Source organism: Dermacentor silvarum, chromosome 1, assembly GCF_013339745.2.
Source record: "Dermacentor silvarum isolate Dsil-2018 chromosome 1, BIME_Dsil_1.4, whole genome shotgun sequence".
In the NCBI taxonomy this organism is placed as follows: Eukaryota; Metazoa; Arthropoda; class Arachnida; order Ixodida; family Ixodidae; genus Dermacentor; species Dermacentor silvarum.
The window spans coordinates 93,579,876-93,596,845 of NC_051154.1; the positions used below are offsets into that span (position 1 = coordinate 93,579,876).

The window sequence follows — 16,970 nt, forward strand, 5'->3', positions numbered from 1 at the left end:
GCGAATAAACGGAGTCAAACCGCAAAAGGCCGTATAATATTGCAGCATCGCAACCAGTCACAAGCACAGCGAAAGCAGCGTCGATTCCAACCAAAACAAGTTCTGACTCGGTCGACTTGTCTATGGATCGGATCGAGATGTAAAGTTACAGGTTGTCAACGTAACGCTAAAAAATGCGGGATTTAGAATATTTGTTTTAAAATGGTCAATCTTGCCGTTATTCGAATGTAGCACGACGGTCGAGTTCAAACAACGAAAATCATAAAAAATTCACGTTACAATCGAATAAATACGGTAATTTTTTTATAATTTAATCTACCTTCTTTGGAAGCAGTGCCGGTTCGTGCCGCGGGCTTATTCAGGCGGTCTGTACCCATTTTTTGGGCAAGACTGAGCGTCACTGCTGATATTGTTCGTTTTTCAATTATACGACGCCCGGATAATATGACTGTTTTGTGTGGTCGCTCAAGCTCATATAATCGGGTTTCCACTTTACTGTGAACACATAACTTCAATGGGCTGTAAAATGACGAATTATTGTTCAATTTCTAATCTGTTTGCAACGTTCCTTTCTTTATGCACTGTAGTGTCCAACTATATGTTGTTTACAACTTTTGCTTTAGCAGGTCAGTTTTAATAGCTTCAGCAAACAATAGAAGGTAATTATTATTATGTATATGCAATATATTTGGATATTTAAAATCAACACAAAAAACTGAATGAGCATATGCAGTTTTATCAAATTAGATCAAGAAATAACAAAGTTATGTCAAGGAGTAGCGATTCATTTCAGTAACCCATGTCCCCCCTTAATCCTTTGAGGATCGAGTTTTTTGCCAAAAACATTCTTATTGCAGTTAAATTTAAAATCTTCAGACCAACCTTATCTTGAAAAAAAAAAAAATTACTGCAATTTTTTAAAGTGACCATAAATTGACGAAAAATATTTTCTACAGGTAAACATGCATTTTTTATTCATGAATACAAATGGGCTTCCGTAACTACTTATAATAAAAAGAAAAACGTCGATACACTGAAATAGACATATTCTGATTAAGCACTTGGGTTGTCCGCATTGGAGGGATTGCCGCATGACTCACTTGCAGCAGAGCAACCAGCACACATGCTCATAGCGTTATCGAACCGTGTATGTGAGCACACACAAGAAAACTCTATGGTTGTGCGCCCGTCAGAAAAACCAAATGAGTTAGAAACTTCCCGTAATGCTTCGTCCCATCGCCAACGAGGGTAATCAGCTTTCTCAAGCCGAGTCTCGAGAAAAACGCAGGCATGGCAGCTAGTATCATTTGTATGTGGCAGCATCGTTTGTGTATCAGCACCCACCTGTGAAGCAAATGGTTGCTGAAACAACAGCGTAAAAAAAAAATCGGGGTAGCTTGCACTAGTGGTGCAAGGCTAAACAGACAGCGGAGCTGATCGGTTCCTAGCTGGTCCTGGCTATACGAAGTGTTGCTAAGTTATACGAAGTGTATAAGCATTTCCACGTGGTTCATGGCATTGGGGAACGCCTCGTGAAGCACATGCAGTCAGAGCACATGTAGGGGAAGTGGGGCTAAAGCTATGCACAGTGTACGGGCGGTGCGCAGCAGATCACACGCCGGGAGGACGTCACGGCGCATGCGCAGTAGCGCGCAGTTGGTGGGAGCTCGGCTGAGCCATCGCCTGAGGCGCCTGCTGCAGTCACGGACACCGAGAGCGTTTGGCGCTAATGCGGGGAAACAGAGAAGTGCGGATGGCGTCGGCAGCACCTCTGCGCCTTGCCTTGTTAGCGCTACTACAAATTTTTTCTCTCTCGTTCTCATTTTCTCTTTCTCTCTCCCGAGCATAGCGTGCGACGCTCCACGAGGTGGTTGCTAGGCAATGTAGTGGCAGGCGGCGCACATTACGGCAGGCTTAAACAGCTCCGCTGTTAAAAAGCCGTGGAATGAAAACAAAGAGACTACTAAGAAAAAAAATACGAAATTTATTGTATCCATAGAGGGTGGCAGCACTTGCTGGGCAACGAATAGTTGAACAATTTGTGCATTTGCAAACACTCCATAGAGGGTGGCAGCACTTGCTGGGCAACAAATAGTTGAACAATTTGTGCATTTGCAAACACTCAGACAGTGCCGTAAATATACGGCATCAACCGTTTGGGACTTGTTTGTGGTGCCGTATATTTACGGCATTGACCCTCAATGGGTTAAGTCTATCAACTCTAAGTACCCACAATTTCTAGAGTGCTTCATTCTGGTGTTGTACATTCTTTGTTATTGAAAGCACAGTATTTGGAGCGAAGTTCTTTAAAGGAAGAAATTGATCTATTTGTAGCACTGCACATACACTTGTAGCAAAACAAAAATGGGCGATAGTATGTACACGTGCCAGTTCGAGTGGAAGCTTTACTATTGACCCTTTTCGCGGTGATCCTGTGGGCGCTGCCATGTTTGATCACGTGGGGACGTGTCCATTGCTTCCCTCAACTGCCTCCGTTGCCTCCGTGTTTACAATGGATGTGTATGACGCCGGTGCGGCTTACCAAAGCTCTGTTTTGGGAGATGTCGTAGACGATGACTGGATAGACGACACGAAGCTTTGGCTGCAATTTCAGAGAACATGCAAAAACACCTTGGGGGCTTATTAAGCTATATCCAAATGGCTCGAGCAGCATATATGGTGCTTGCTCTAAAAGAGGGGCTAAATATGTATTCGAAGCTACCCAAACTTTCCGCTCATGAATTGAATAAGGATTATGGTGTTTTGATCTTAGTTCTTTATTTGGCAAATATTTTGAAGCAGCGGCTTGTCACGTTTCTGACTCAGTAAGGTTCCTTGGTGCGGTCACTATCTGATCATTTTCTGCATTATCGCTCGTGGGTGTACTCATTTCCGTCTGATTTGTCCTTGCTGTGCACAAGGCTTGAAACGTAGCTGTTCTGCACATTGTAATACCTTGTAGCAAATGCGTATTATCGCTAGTAACTCGCTTACTCTTGCGGACCGTCACGAAACATTCAGCTTCGACTATTCGTGCTCTGTCGGTGCAGTACCGTCACTTATTGTGCGTATATAGTGCGCATCTTTTCAAGTGTGCGCCCATTCACTTATTCTTGACACGTTGGCGAAAGAGTGGGCGTAAGTTTTCGTGCCGGTTGGGGTAGATGTCTGTAGATACTGTGCGCGAAGCCTACTATCACAGGAAGCGGCGCTACTTTCGTTATCATTGTTTAACGAGCGGTACTCACTCTTGCCGAAATACCGGCGCTGAAGTCTTTTCATTGAAGGTTAGCAATACAACGCTGGCAGATGAGCAAATTTGTGTATCCTCGAGGAAAGCCGTACATCTCGAAGTGCCGGAAACATGTACTACGGACAGTTGCGGCAGTGGTCCGCGAACTTGGCCCCACATATTCATTACATTCCTTGACATGCCAGTCACTATTTTTGCAGCCAACTACTGCACACGTCTTCAATCCACACGATTCAATCCAGCATGATTGGAGCACAGTGCGTTAGCGAAAACTCGGTTGCATTTCGGACAGCTGATCGCACAGAAGCAAGAAGGTAGAAGCAGTAATGGTTTCGTATTCGTGCGTGGTCGCTGAAGACACGTATGGCGCGCCGCCGTAAGCGCCATCTCGATTCTCTAGAACAAACTGCTCCGCGAAAAGGGTCAATAGCATTAGACTTATCACAGCCCGACCCAGGAATCATCAGCTCACAACAGGGCATTGCGTAAGTTGCTTATGCTTAGTACAAACCTTTATCTGTTTTGTGCTTGTAACTGAAGAGACCTATGTCAGTCTTTGTGCATTTATCAGTCGGGTAAAAAAATGTTCCTCCATCAGGTTGACCATGAAAAAAAATAGCTGCATTTGCGATTTCTTTTTTTTTCTGCATTTTTGTAAATGCTATTTATAATTTTGTTGTTCAAGGAATGTGATCTTATTTCAATGCAGGCCATGGGACTGAATGGGCAGAAGTTGTTTGGCATCCCCATAGTGGTCCAGCCAACACAAGCAGAGAGGAACCGGGCTGCTGCACAAAGTGCCAGCACAAGCAGCAGCACTTTGCAACGAGGAAATGTAGGGCCAATGCGCCTCTATGTTGGCTCATTGCATTTCAACATCACCGAAGACATGCTCAAGGGCATCTTTGAACCATTTGGCAAAATTGACAAGATAGAGCTCATTAAGGATATGGAGACCAACCGCTCCAAGGGCTATGGTTTCATCACATTCCATGACTCGGAAGATGCAAAGAAGGCTTTGGAGCAGTTGAATGGCTTTGAACTAGCAGGCCGACCCATGAAAGTGGGTCATGTGACAGAGCGCACTGATGTGTCTCAGGCACCCAGCTTCTTGGACAGTGAGGAGCTGGATCGAAGTGGCATTGACCTTGGTGCTACTGGACGTCTACAGCTGATGGCCAAACTAGCCGAAGGTGAGCCTTATGCCACATGATTTCAATGCTGTGTAGACCTCATTGGCAGTGGATGCTTTTGTGAACAGTAAACTGATGGTTATTTTATTTACTCCTGCAGTTTTATCAATAGCATGAAAGTAATAAGAAAATTGAATTGACACATTTATCCAGACCTAGTATTCTTCAGTTCTTTTATGTGCAGTCATCTCTATCTGAAATAGCAAGCCCTGAATGTAACAGTGCTGCCATCAGCTTTCATTACTCTCTCCAGTAGCTGACCTTGAACCCTAGTTGAGCAGCCACTGTTTTGTCAATGTTATAATTTGGGCAAGTTATTATTCCATGGTATATTCGCAAACTAACCTTTTTAAAAAGATCTTGCTAATTCATTGGGTAGGATAGCGTACGTTTTCTTTCTTCATCCCTCTTTTACCTAATTCATCCTGCAGCTTTGTTTCATGCATTTGTAATGAAACCTGATGTTAATTTATTTTATTTATTTATACATACTGCAGCCCAATTGGGCTATCGCAGAAGTGGGAGTGTACATTGGATACATCAAAACAATTCGTCTGCACAACTCAACTTCAACACCTTGAAAATCAGCATTGTTACAAAATCAAGCACACAACAAGTAAGATAAACACAGCATGAATCAACCTAAGTGATATAAAAATTCCTCTAAAGGTAACGACCTAGTTTCACCTGGCACTAAGTTCCATTTTTCAATCGTACGAGGAAAGAAACTGTACTTAAATAAGTTAGTGAGCAGTTGAAATGGTGCTAGGTTGAGTTTGTGGCTATTCCTTGTAGGTTTCAATTTAGCAGGAAACAGATAGTTGTTCTGTAATGAGTAGCGTGGGGTGTTAATGAGAATATGCAACAATTTAAGACATTCACGATCGCGCCGCTCGGACAGAGGTTGTAGACCTAGTGCAACAAGGTGAGATGAGGGTGAGAAGTTCCAGTCATAACGGCGGTTATGAAACGAATTGCTTTCTTTTGAACTGATTCGAGAGTGGTAATGTCAGATACCTTATAAGGGTTCCAGATGGGGCAGCCATATTTGAGAATGGGTCGGATGAGCGATTTATATGTTAGCAGCTTTGTTTGACGTGGAGCTTTTCGCAATGTGCAATTTAAATAGCCTATTTTCTTTGATGCTTTATCTGCATCAAATGCTGGCATACAGAGTATATGGTGCGGAATGTTAAATAATTTTTTTTTAAAGTTGATATGAGCTTGGTTCAACTGTGGAGGCAACCCAACGTTTGCCAATCACCACCTCTTCTTTGCCATCCTTTTCCTTTACTTCATATTATGCACTGCATGCTGCTTAAGTTCTCCACTGCCCACTTATGTCTTTCTTATGTCTAGTCTTACGATGTCCCTCATAGCCTACTGTGGAGTTATTGGATGTGAAACGGCAAAATTTTACTAGTCTTCCACATGATTATGCCTAAAATATAATGGCTACCATAGGGCTAGGCACCCAGCCTTCGCAGTGTGCGAAAGTGGCACCTTCTGTGATGTCTGCTTATTGCTGTCAGCAGCTGCTTGACAGGACGGTGCTATAACAGCCACAACATTTGCTCCACTCCAGTGTTTTTGCAACACTCTATGGCTGCTCCAAATCTTGCTTTATTTTAGCGGATGTGTTGTCATTTTAATGCTTTAAGGGCCACATTCTTGGGGAAATGAGTTCCCCCCAGGGTCACATTTTTTTATTGCAGATTTAAATTCTTCATCGCAACTTATGTCAAGAAAAAACAAGGAAATAATTGTTTAGATGACGATAAAGCGACAAAAATATTTTAATGTGTGTTTTCTTGTTGCATACAACTATGAACTACCATAACTTTTTACAAATGTGATAATATTTACCCAACTTACTTTTGTTTTACGAAGGTTTTACAAAACTAGAGCCTTGTCTTGCTGAGGGTGCCATCCCAGCAAAGGTAGCAGTGCGGCGGCCTCTGATCTACATCCAAACTAATAATGAAGAGCTAGAACAATGTAAAAATAACAAGTCATTAGACAATGCGGCCCCAGGGACGCACGGCCATTGCAAAAGCGAGGCATGCCATGTGAGCATCTGCTACCATGCTTAGTGGTGTGCACCCATCAGAAAAACGAAGCAAATGAGAAACTTGCTGTAATGAAATGTTATATTGCTAGACTAGATTCTATAAGTACTCGTGCCCTTCTCAAAAATGGACACACCTGCGACATTATTGCCAGTTTGCAAGCACCCACCTGTAAACAAAGTATAATCGCAGCCTGCAGGGAGAGCCATGCGGCCGCATGGGGTAGTGCTTCGTGTGATGACAAATGAAATGAAAATCTGTTTTTTTTGGCGCCCTTAACTGAAAATGACACCTGTGAGAATGCTGATTATATTAGAACCTCGTTGATACGATACTGTTTCGTACGATTTCCTGGCGCCAACTTTCGTGATCGAGAACCAGGGGCGTAGCCAGAAATTTTTTTCTGGGGGGGGGTTCACCGGCCCGACCGGGGGGGGGGGGGGGGGGCAAGCGTCTGCTTTCCTCTACGTGACGTGATCGATAATAAATATCGGTAGTTTAAGCAGACTCTTTACATGTATATCAAAGACATGGCCCCCCTCGCGTGTGCTTGTGAAGACATTAAGTAAAAAGTAAAGTAAACTCAGTAAAATACAGTATAGTACGACAGGTACAGTGGGCGTTAGGAGCAACGGTCTCTCATCGCGCCACTGAGTGGACCAGTCTTCGAAAACGCATCATTGAGACGACCCGCCCGATCGGAGAAGACATCATTAATTGTTAATCTTCGTTAAGCATAGATGGCGTCGTCCTCATCGGGGCGAAGTGCGTTTCACAAGTCAAGGCTGGCTATACACGTGAAAATGCATGCGTGACCAGGCTATACCTACTCCCATAGCAATAGCTTGTTGGCTGCGTCTTTGCGCTAGAAAACTTAAGTACGCGCAAAAACGCGTAAGGCTTTTTTTCCGAAGCTTTATTTCGTCGCCCTGCTCCCTCATACGAAAGGGTTGCATTTCCTGCGGCAAGTTCATGGGCCGCTGTGTCTTCCGCTCTGTGCGAGCGTGCAGCCGCCATTTGCCTTTACGTCAACAGATTCAGAATTGCACAGATTATTTCACCGCACAGCATAGTTATGTCATGTGTACGCATTTTAAGTAGTGCGTGCTAGAGCACTGCACGGGCCGGTTATTTAAGCCCGGGCCCGGCCCGGGCCAGTTTTTACGTTGGGCTGGCCGCCCGAGCCCGACCAAAAAATTTATGGGGAGACCCGGGCCCGGCCCCGGAAATTTTCTACGTTACCCGCCCGGCCCGGCCCGCCACCCCTTTACATTAGGCCCGAGCCTGGCTCGAAACCGGCCCGAACCCGGCCCGAGACCGAAAAAAACATGTTTTTCAGAGTCGAGATGCGTGAGGATAACTCGCTGCACGTTACATGCTCACCACCAGAAAGCCCGAGCCCGGCCCGGGCCCGGGTCAAGAAGCACATGCAGTGCCCGAGCCCGGCCCGAGCCCGTGAAAAAACTGCTCTACCTGGCTCGGCCCGGCCCGTGGGCCGGGCCAGGCCCGGGCTTTCGGGTAAGCCCGAGCCCGTGCAGTGCTCTAGTGCGTGCAACTCATTTCTGCTTCACTTACGCCGGTGCAAACAGGAAGCGGCCTCGTACATCACAGAATCTCGACTGTTTGGTGTACTAGTGAGGCAGCAATGAACTCCGGTCTTGTTCAGTGCATAGTGCATATAATCAATTTCTCAGGACGCGTGAACTCCGACGAGAAGTGTCAGCGCGTGCAACAAGAGTTTACTTACGCTGTACTGCGCACAACAGTAATCCATGCTTGTCGGCTGTCTGTTTCGTGCGTTCTGTTGTGTGTCGGAATTTCACTGCTGGCATCAACCCCTTCGTGTGTACATTGCTGGTTTGGGATTCCACAACACAACAGCAACTACCAGCTTTGCGTAATTGCTGGTTTGGGATTCAACACAACAGTAACTACCAGCCTTCCGTAGGGGCGCAATCGCAAACAAGAGACGTTTCGCGCGCAGACTTATCCTGCGCGAGCGCGGCCTAACCGGCACCTGAAGGGAAGCGGCGGAAATGTATACTGGAATTTCGACCACCTGGTGTTTTTAACGTGCACCTAAATCTAAGTAAACGGGCCTCGAGCATTTTCGCCTTCATCTAAAATGCGGCTGCCTCATTTGTTGCTTCAGAATGCGGCCGCCACATTCTCGCCCAAAACCTCAGAGAGTGTCAAAGCCTTGACAAACACCGTGACAGTTTTTTTCCATATGCAGAAATGATTCGCTGTAAATTACCAACCCAAACGGAAGCGTCCAGGAATGAAATTGTCATAGTAGCACCAGTTCCTTGAATTATGTCAGTGCGAAGCGACGAGAACAAAGGGTGGGTAAGTGGGGCCTGGGGGGGGGGGGGGGGGGTTGAACCCCCCCTGGCTACGCCCCTGTCGAGAACACTGAAAATGTGCCGGGGCAGTTACGTCTTCTTTATTTTCTTTTTTTTTACAATTTCATACGTTCCTAGAATACAACTCTTTCAGCACCGAAGTTCAGTACACTGCCAAACTGCAATCATATGATATGTTTCTCGGCTGGTAGACCCCATGTGAACAAGGAAAGGTTTGATCAAAAGCAGTAGCTGTTCGCAGCAGCAGCTTCCTCACAGTACTCGCCTGCCCATGTCACATAAAACGCCAGCGTGCACTCGGTTTTATATTGCAGTACGAGCGAATGATGCAGGTGGTTGCACGCTGCATTCACCACTTTGCTGCCAACCTTGTCGCGATAAGCATTTTCACTTATCTGTGACAGCACGTGTGGCGTAGTGCTGTCGGTGTCATTGGAAGCTTACTGCACACTTTTAATAGGTGACAACTCGAACATGCCACCATTCCCTACTGTAGGCGGCACGAAGTGATTGTCAGTTTTTGCTCTCGTGGCACATATTCTGGCATCACCCGCCACCTCGATTTTGTTTAGGTTTACTGATGCTTTCTCAAAACGCTACGCAATAGGAAAACGACATTGTGCATCTCGGGCTGCACAGGCCCCACCAACTCGGCGAGAATCAGCGTCTTGTGCCCCGATTCTCGCCGAGTGGGCATGTCAAAACTTCCCGCCAATATGCCCTGCCCGAAGAATATGCCCTTGGAATATGCCCTTGGCCGAATTTGAGGATCACAAATGTAAGCTCGCCGAAGCCACAAAAACAACAATGCACGTCTTGGTACCACTCGGGGCACCACCGACTTCGTGCATGTCGGCGTCTCTTGCTGCAACGATTCGCATTACGTGGATGTCAGCTGAACTTGAGTCTGCCAAATTTGTTAGTGACCACGGACCATGCATTTTCCTCAGTTAGTACGTTTTTTTTCTCGCGTTTTTTCCTAAACGTATGAACGAAGTTTTACTGTACAAAATTTTTACAAAGTATGCAAGTTCGAGCTTGACCGTGTGGCAGTAAGCTTGACTAATTGGAAATACTGCCAAACTACTGGAGTGGCCGGCACCTTAGCGTGAAGCGATAAATCAGTTTTGACGAAAGCAGAGGGGCAGCTGTGGAGTATGGATTTTTAGTAGAAGTCACGGAAGGTTGCAGCACCGATGTAGCGATGTTATAGGCTGCGCTTTGTACTGAAAAGGTGCATTTTAATGTTTTAACCCTCAAAGGGTTAATGCCCATTTGTTTCCTGTTGGCTCGCCTGTTGGCATGGAAGCTTAAGTCTTTCCTTACCACGGGGAAATTTGCTGTTTTTTGTATGTTTGAGCTAGGAATTTTTTGTGCAACAGCCAGTAAGTTTAGTGTCATGAAGTGTATAAAAGTGAAGGTAAATGAACGTGGTGCTTTCAAATAATATTTATTTTAAAAAATGGAAAAAAATGTTATTTGCATAAAAAAATGTTTAAACAAAAACACCCAAAAATTTTCAAACAGAATTTCAGTAGTAAGTAACATCTCTGGCAAAAACATATGTAGAGAAATTCCAAAATATACAAATTGTTGATATATCCCTTGGCAACATTTCTTTAAAAAATTATACCCATAGATAAAGTACTCTCTGAGTACATGACGCATAGTGAAACATTCAAATTCTTGGTTGGTCCTACTTACAATTTTTTTTTCATGAAAAAGATTAATTTACAGCATAGTATTATATCCAAAACCACGAGTACTAAACGCACATTTCAAAAGTACATTTCGGGAAAGAAACAGTAATTAGAAAATACGTAATAAAACTTACCAAAACACTAATTAATCAAATTCACGGCAAACTTTCCTATTGATGGAAAAAATTCTCTATGGTTTGTCAAGGATATGCGTCACTGCATATTTGTTGGTGTTGATACATATAGCATGAACGACCTCCGCAGTAAAGGACAGGTGATAAAAATCAAGAGCTCTCGCCAGCTGCTTGGGACCCCTACAGAGCGTCATCCCGAGGTCAATGCCCGGATCTCTCTGGGGCCGAAACTGGTGGCAGCATGTTTTGTCCAAATGAAGTGGACACACCATAAATAAAGAAAATAATAGTTTGAACACCAACAGGGCAATTGAACCGGCTGTAGATATCAATAAACAAAATGGGAGGCAAAAACGAAACATGTTGGCAGGTAACAGCTGATGTTCCCGGCTGATCTGCTGAATTTTTCTCATCCGAACTAAACTCCGATGATGTGACATCGATGTCCAAGTCATCACTGCTCGAAAAGTCCAAAAGATTGCCTCTAGGATCGTCGGGATCAAGCGAAACTGCTTTCTTTCGAGCGCGCGCGGTACCGGATGTCGACGCCATCATGCCGCTCAAGTGCACTTCAACCTTTGAGCTCGCGCGCCCTTTAAAAATCCCCGCCCCGCGGTAAAAATGTGAACTGTGCAGAAACGGAAACTCTACTTTGTATACAATCACCGAGATGGCGCTACGAGTCCAGGAGCGCAGCGTGTTTTTTTTTTAAATAGGTGCTCAAAAGCTTTGGTCACCGGTGATTGATGCCTAGTGCCATGGTAACGAAAAAGTTAAAGATCAGATGGAAAAGCTGTTTGCATGATGTCATGCCGGGGTGGGACTCCTGCGCCAAACACAGAAGCACGGAAATGGCTTCGGCATATGTGCTCCGGCAGTGGTCGCGAACAGAGAGCTGATTCGTTCTCCGAAAAAGAGTGCAGCCATTCACATTCTGCACACCGCGCGGTGCCTCTTGCACAGTTTCTTGTAATTTTCGCGCTTATAACACTAGACTTTGCGGTGCTTCTGGCAAGTGGCCGGTGCGTGCGCTGTCACTGCTGGCTGTTCCGCTGCTGTTGGAATGGCCAGGGCACCTGTATTTACAGTGTATACTAGAATACGGTTGAGTGGGCCGAGTGGTGCGGTGCTCCCTAGCAGAGGTGCAAAACAACGAAAAGTAGGCTGAGAGCGCTGCGAGCAAACTAGATATCAGGGAGGCGTGCGCTACTGTGGATTCAGCTGGTGGGCGTCTCTGTCCCCAGGGCCAATATAAAGTAAAACTATTCCAATCTGTTTTTATGCCTATATGGACGAGGCCTGAGCTGTTTTGACCTATCACAAAGGGCTAATGGCAGATTTGGAATAAAATTTAGCAGTTTCGCCCGAGAGGCAAAGCATCAATTGTGATAGCAAATTAGTAGACAGCTATGCGGACTAAGGATAGTAGTTTTATTGGCCATATAAACTTGTTAACATTTGCTTACGAACTAAATGGTGGTGTCACACGCGCACAAACAAACATCAGCACATTTCACTCTATGACCACGGAAACGCTGTCAAATCGCTGGAGTGAGGAAGCATGGCAGCAGCAGAGAGCAAATTGACCTTCATGAACGCGAACTAAGAAGCGAAAACACAGCACACACGAAGCTGTCAGCACTCGCACTCTGTGCCCATCACAGATCACTATCAAAATAGCTACCGCGTGGCCGCGCTATACGCAGCAGCTGCTGGAGTAGACCCCCCTATCCTGTATCCCGGTGCCTTGGGCGCGATGGAAGCCGGCGCACTTCCTCCCCACTTTCCTTCCTTGCACACGCAAGATTAAGCCGCAAGTGTCGGCTCACCCTATCACGCTTTCACTTGCACATACACCATACGGTGCACGGTGACGATGTTATCACCCCTGGACTTTATAGAGAACATCATGGCGACGACAACGGTAGAAATGCGCCTGAAGTGTCCATATACAGTGAAAGCTCGATGATACGAATCTCACGGGGTCACGAAAAATATTCGTATTAGCCGAAATTCTTATCATCGAAACACAATTAAAACTACAGTCGAATCCTCTGCGCTGCTAAATGAGCATGATGTTCCACAATATCAAATGATCTCCTGGTAACAGGGCCATTTCGGTGCAGGAAGAGTTTGAAAAACTTTCTAGGCCGTGCCTTTGGTTCCGTTAGAATGCTATGTACAGTAAAAGCTCGATGATACGAATCTCACGGGGTCACGAAAAATATTCGTATTAGCCGAAATTCTTATCATCGAAACACAATTAAAACTACAGTCGAATCTCGATAATTATAACTCGAAGGGGCCCGAAAATTTGTTCGAATTAAAAGAACGTATTTTTGAAGTATTCGTGCACCATAGCATGATGCACGAACGGTGCGAGTCGTGAAATATCGCAGCGCGCAAGCGCATAGCAAGCGCGGGCCACGAAACTGCCCACGCCGGCTAATGGTCGCTTCCCGATAACGGCAGAAAACGAAGCTTCAGGGAGCGGGCGGCGCCGGCGCACAGGTGCGTGCGGAGACCGTCGAAGGGTGAGGGAGGAGAGCGGCAGGGAAGCGGATTTGGCCGCATCAACTCCGCTGCTTCGGTGGCTCCCCTCGCCCTCCCTCTCAGCTCCCTCGTGGCTCTCTCACCTTCGACTCCGTGCGCTGGCGCCAGCTTATTTTAGCTGCTCCCCGAAGTTTCGTTTTCTGCCGTTATCGGGAAGCGAGCGTTTGCGGGCGTGGGCAGTTTCGTTCGCCCGACTGCGCCTCCGCCGCTGCTTCCCTCTGCGCTGCTGCCGCAGCGTGCAAGGTCAACATGTGACTAGAAAATAGAGGAAGCATAGAGGAGAAGGGTTCACTGCCATTTTATCCGCGTGGCTGAGACGTCGGCACTAGTGTGTGCTAGAATACGGTTGTCTAGAACACTCTAGTCGGCACGTACACGCTTGTTCCGGCGTGATGCAGAAACGGCGACCTTGCAATTTGAGAGAGGGTGAAATTTCTGCCGCGGGTTTTACTTATTTTTTTTCCCGTTCCTTCGCGCGCGGCATTGAGGGGTCACTCCTGAGCTTTTGCTCTATGGCGGTGTTGGAGCAATGCCGGTCGGAGGCGCCGTCGCGTGATTTGGCGCGCTGCTAAGAGCATTGTCGGTGCGCGGTATGTTCGAAATAAGCGTGTTCGAATTAACGAGATTCGACTGTAGCTAAATTAAAGAGTCAGAGGTGAACTCACTCAGGTGCATGTACGTAAAAAGCATTTATTTCTTGAAGAAAAAGTCTCTTATGTCCTTCTCTCTCGGTAGACATAGCTCGCTGCGACTAGGTAAAATGGCGCAAACACAAAGAACGCGGCGAGAAGCACAGCAGCCACTCCGTCCGATGGGCGGCCGCCGAAAAGGAGGAAAAGTACAAAAGCACCAAAGCACCACCGCTTCAAACTCTTCGCGCCCAGTCGCGGAGTCCGCGCTGTCCGGCGCCGCGTCTGCGTCTCCGCACCAAAAAGAGAATGGGAGAAAGCACGTGACTGCGCGCTGAAAAAAGAATGGGAGAAAGCGCGTGACTGCGCGCTGTTCTCTTTCGCGGCCGTCGGTGGGGCGGCGTTTATTCGTATCAACTGACGCAGGCCGAAAATCGATTCGTAACAACCGTTCTCTAGCACGTTGCAAAGTAATTGGGCTCAGCCAGGACCACAGAAAAATTAGTATCATCCGGAAATTCGTATTAGCCGTGATCGTATCATCGAGCTTTTACTGTAATTGCCTATCGCAATAAAAACAGATTGAAGTAGTTCTACGTTATACCAGCTCAGGGTTGATTGCAGCTCTCTGGGTCTGCGGTCACATGTGGTGACCCAGAAATTGTTACCGCGTCGATTGGACCGCATAATTTGAGATTTTCTGCTATCATTACGAGCGTTGGACGAGGGAATATATAGTTCATTGTGTCACAGAAATTTTCAGCTTTACAGGAAAGCATGCACTCTGCTGCCACTCGACCCACTCTTCCATATTATAATATGCTATAGCTACAAAGCACGATTTTACTACGCACTTTGTGTTGGTTTATTGTGTGTTTCGTCGTGGTTTAGCAGTGCTCTGCCATATTCCATTATTCCACCAAAATTCAGGTTGGCCTGCTCCAAACAGCTTCATAATGACATTTTATCTGCTCGTAATTGCTCCAAAATGAAATTTTGTGTGGTCCGAACTGCTCCAAAACACAATTTTACTTACTCCAAAAATTGCTCCAAAATGACTTTGGGCAATCCCACCCCTGGTTAATATAAAGGTGCGTCCACTGTTAGAGGGAACACGCGAGCGTATGGCTCGTGCTCCGCTCAGTGCCATGTACAAGAAGCGGCGAAAACTCAGCGCATGCGCGAAACAACACAGGTCGGTGCATGCCGCGAGTCTTCTGCTACTGAACCACCCCTTTGCTTTGCTTGCAGGCGGCTCCCTTGCCATACAATCACATGAGGAGCCTCCTGCTTAGTGGAGAAACATGTAATTTCGTGCACTGCAACCCGTGAGACATAGAAAGCAGATAAGTACACTCGCTTCTACTGAAGTGGCGTAGAATGCAAATAAGCAGCGACACAAGTATTTTTTGACACACCACATAACATCGGTATGCTGCGTCTCGCGCGAGCATTCCGCAGACGGAAACACATTCACAGCACTGTTTGTAACTGCAAATGGTTCTGTCTCTAATTGTGTCACTCCCCTCACTGGCAAAATTTCAGAAGAGCGATACCTTGTAGGGTCTCACATGTGCTCTTGGGACAAAGGAACAACACAGTAGTGCAAACAGTCAAAAGGGCATTTATTGCACTTTTCATACACTAATGCATGCTAGCCGAATTATTACGCATAGAACAACCGCATGGGCGCTCGACAAATCAAGAAAGTCCGACTCACCACGACCGGATAGCACGCGAATGTTTGCCCCATGCTATGACACCATCGCCTAGTCTTTCACGTGTACGGTCACGCGAACGGTGGCATGTCCGAACGATCTGTGTTCATCCATACCGGTGCCCTGCTCCTAGCCACGCGAGACGGTCTCGCAACGCGTGGATCGGCGCACGCGCGGGACGTCCGCATCGCTCACCGACCCCAACCCAAAGAGGAACAGCCTGTCGAGAACCGAGGGGTCGCAGCGGAAGTCAGAACAAGAGGACCAGCTCAGCAGGCTTTCAGAACGGACTAGCGCGTGCCGTCCAACTTTATTTTTCTCGTCAGTCGCAGCCGGCCCCAAGGCGCCGGACGAGAACGCTGACCTTAGCGTTCGCGCTTAGCAGCGTCGGTGGGCGCTACAGGGCCCCCCGCCTAGACGGAACGGCGAAATGTACTCGTCGACGAGGCAGAGATGGGGCTGTCTTGGTGTCGAGCATATCGACGGGTGCGCCAGCGACATCCGCGGGGAGCTCCTTGGGAGGCGTTTCGACGTAGGCTGGTTTGAGGCGGTCCAGCGAAACGACTTCTTCGCGGCCATTCAATAGGATGGTGGCGGACTTCTGCGTCTTGTGGAGGACACGGTATGGTCCGTCGTAGGAGGGTGTAAGAGGCGCCTTGATAGCGTCTCGTCGGAGGAAGACGTGGGACGAGGACTCAAGGTCCGGGTGCACAAAGATGCTGTGGTCCGATGACCGAGGTGGTACGGGGTGCAGGTGCTGAATGCTGTCCTGTAGGCGTTGGAGGTACTGTAGCGGCTGGGGCGAGGGGGCCGAAGAAACGAACAAGTCTCCAGGAAGCCGCAGGGGTGCACCGTAGACGAGTTCGGCCGCTGAACAGCCAAGGTCGCGACGAAGGACGGCACGTAGGCCGAGAAGCACCATAGGAAGGTGGTCGACCCAGTGCTCTCGATCCAGGTGCGCAGTGAGTGCAGCCTTGAGCTGGCGATGGGGCCGCTCAACCATGCCGTTGGCACAGGGATGATATGCAGTGGTACGGCAGTGCTTAGTGCCAAGCAGGCGGTTGAGTGAAGTGAAAAGTGTGCAGTCAAATTGCCAGCCGCGATCAGTTGTCACGATGCTGGGGCAGCCGAAGCGGGAAACTCATGCTGAAACGAAGGCTTTGGCGACCGTTTCCGCAGTGATGTCCGGAATGGGCACGGCTTTGGGCCAACGGATGAAGCGGTCGATCATTGTCAGAATGTAGCGACAGTTGTGAGAGTGAGGAAGTGGTCCCACCAAATCAAGATGGACGTGGTCAAAACGGCAGCCAGGGGGCAAGAACGACTGTGTGGGAGTCTTCGTGTGGCGGGTCACT

General features: G+C 47.3%; 1 protein-coding gene across 3 annotated transcripts in view; it reads left to right on the plus strand.

Annotated features, from left to right (window-relative positions):
* The window catches only part of LOC119432574 (RNA-binding protein 39-like), a 104,064-nt gene that overhangs the window by 66,478 nt on the left and 20,616 nt on the right, over nucleotides 1-16,970 (plus strand). For all 3 annotated transcript variants that reach the window (XM_037699745.2, XM_037699738.2, XM_049671055.1), the window contains one exon: nucleotides 3,963-4,446. In XM_037699745.2, coding sequence (XP_037555673.1) covers nucleotides 3,963-4,446 — 484 coding nt within the window. The remainder of the gene's footprint in view (nucleotides 1-3,962; nucleotides 4,447-16,970) is intronic.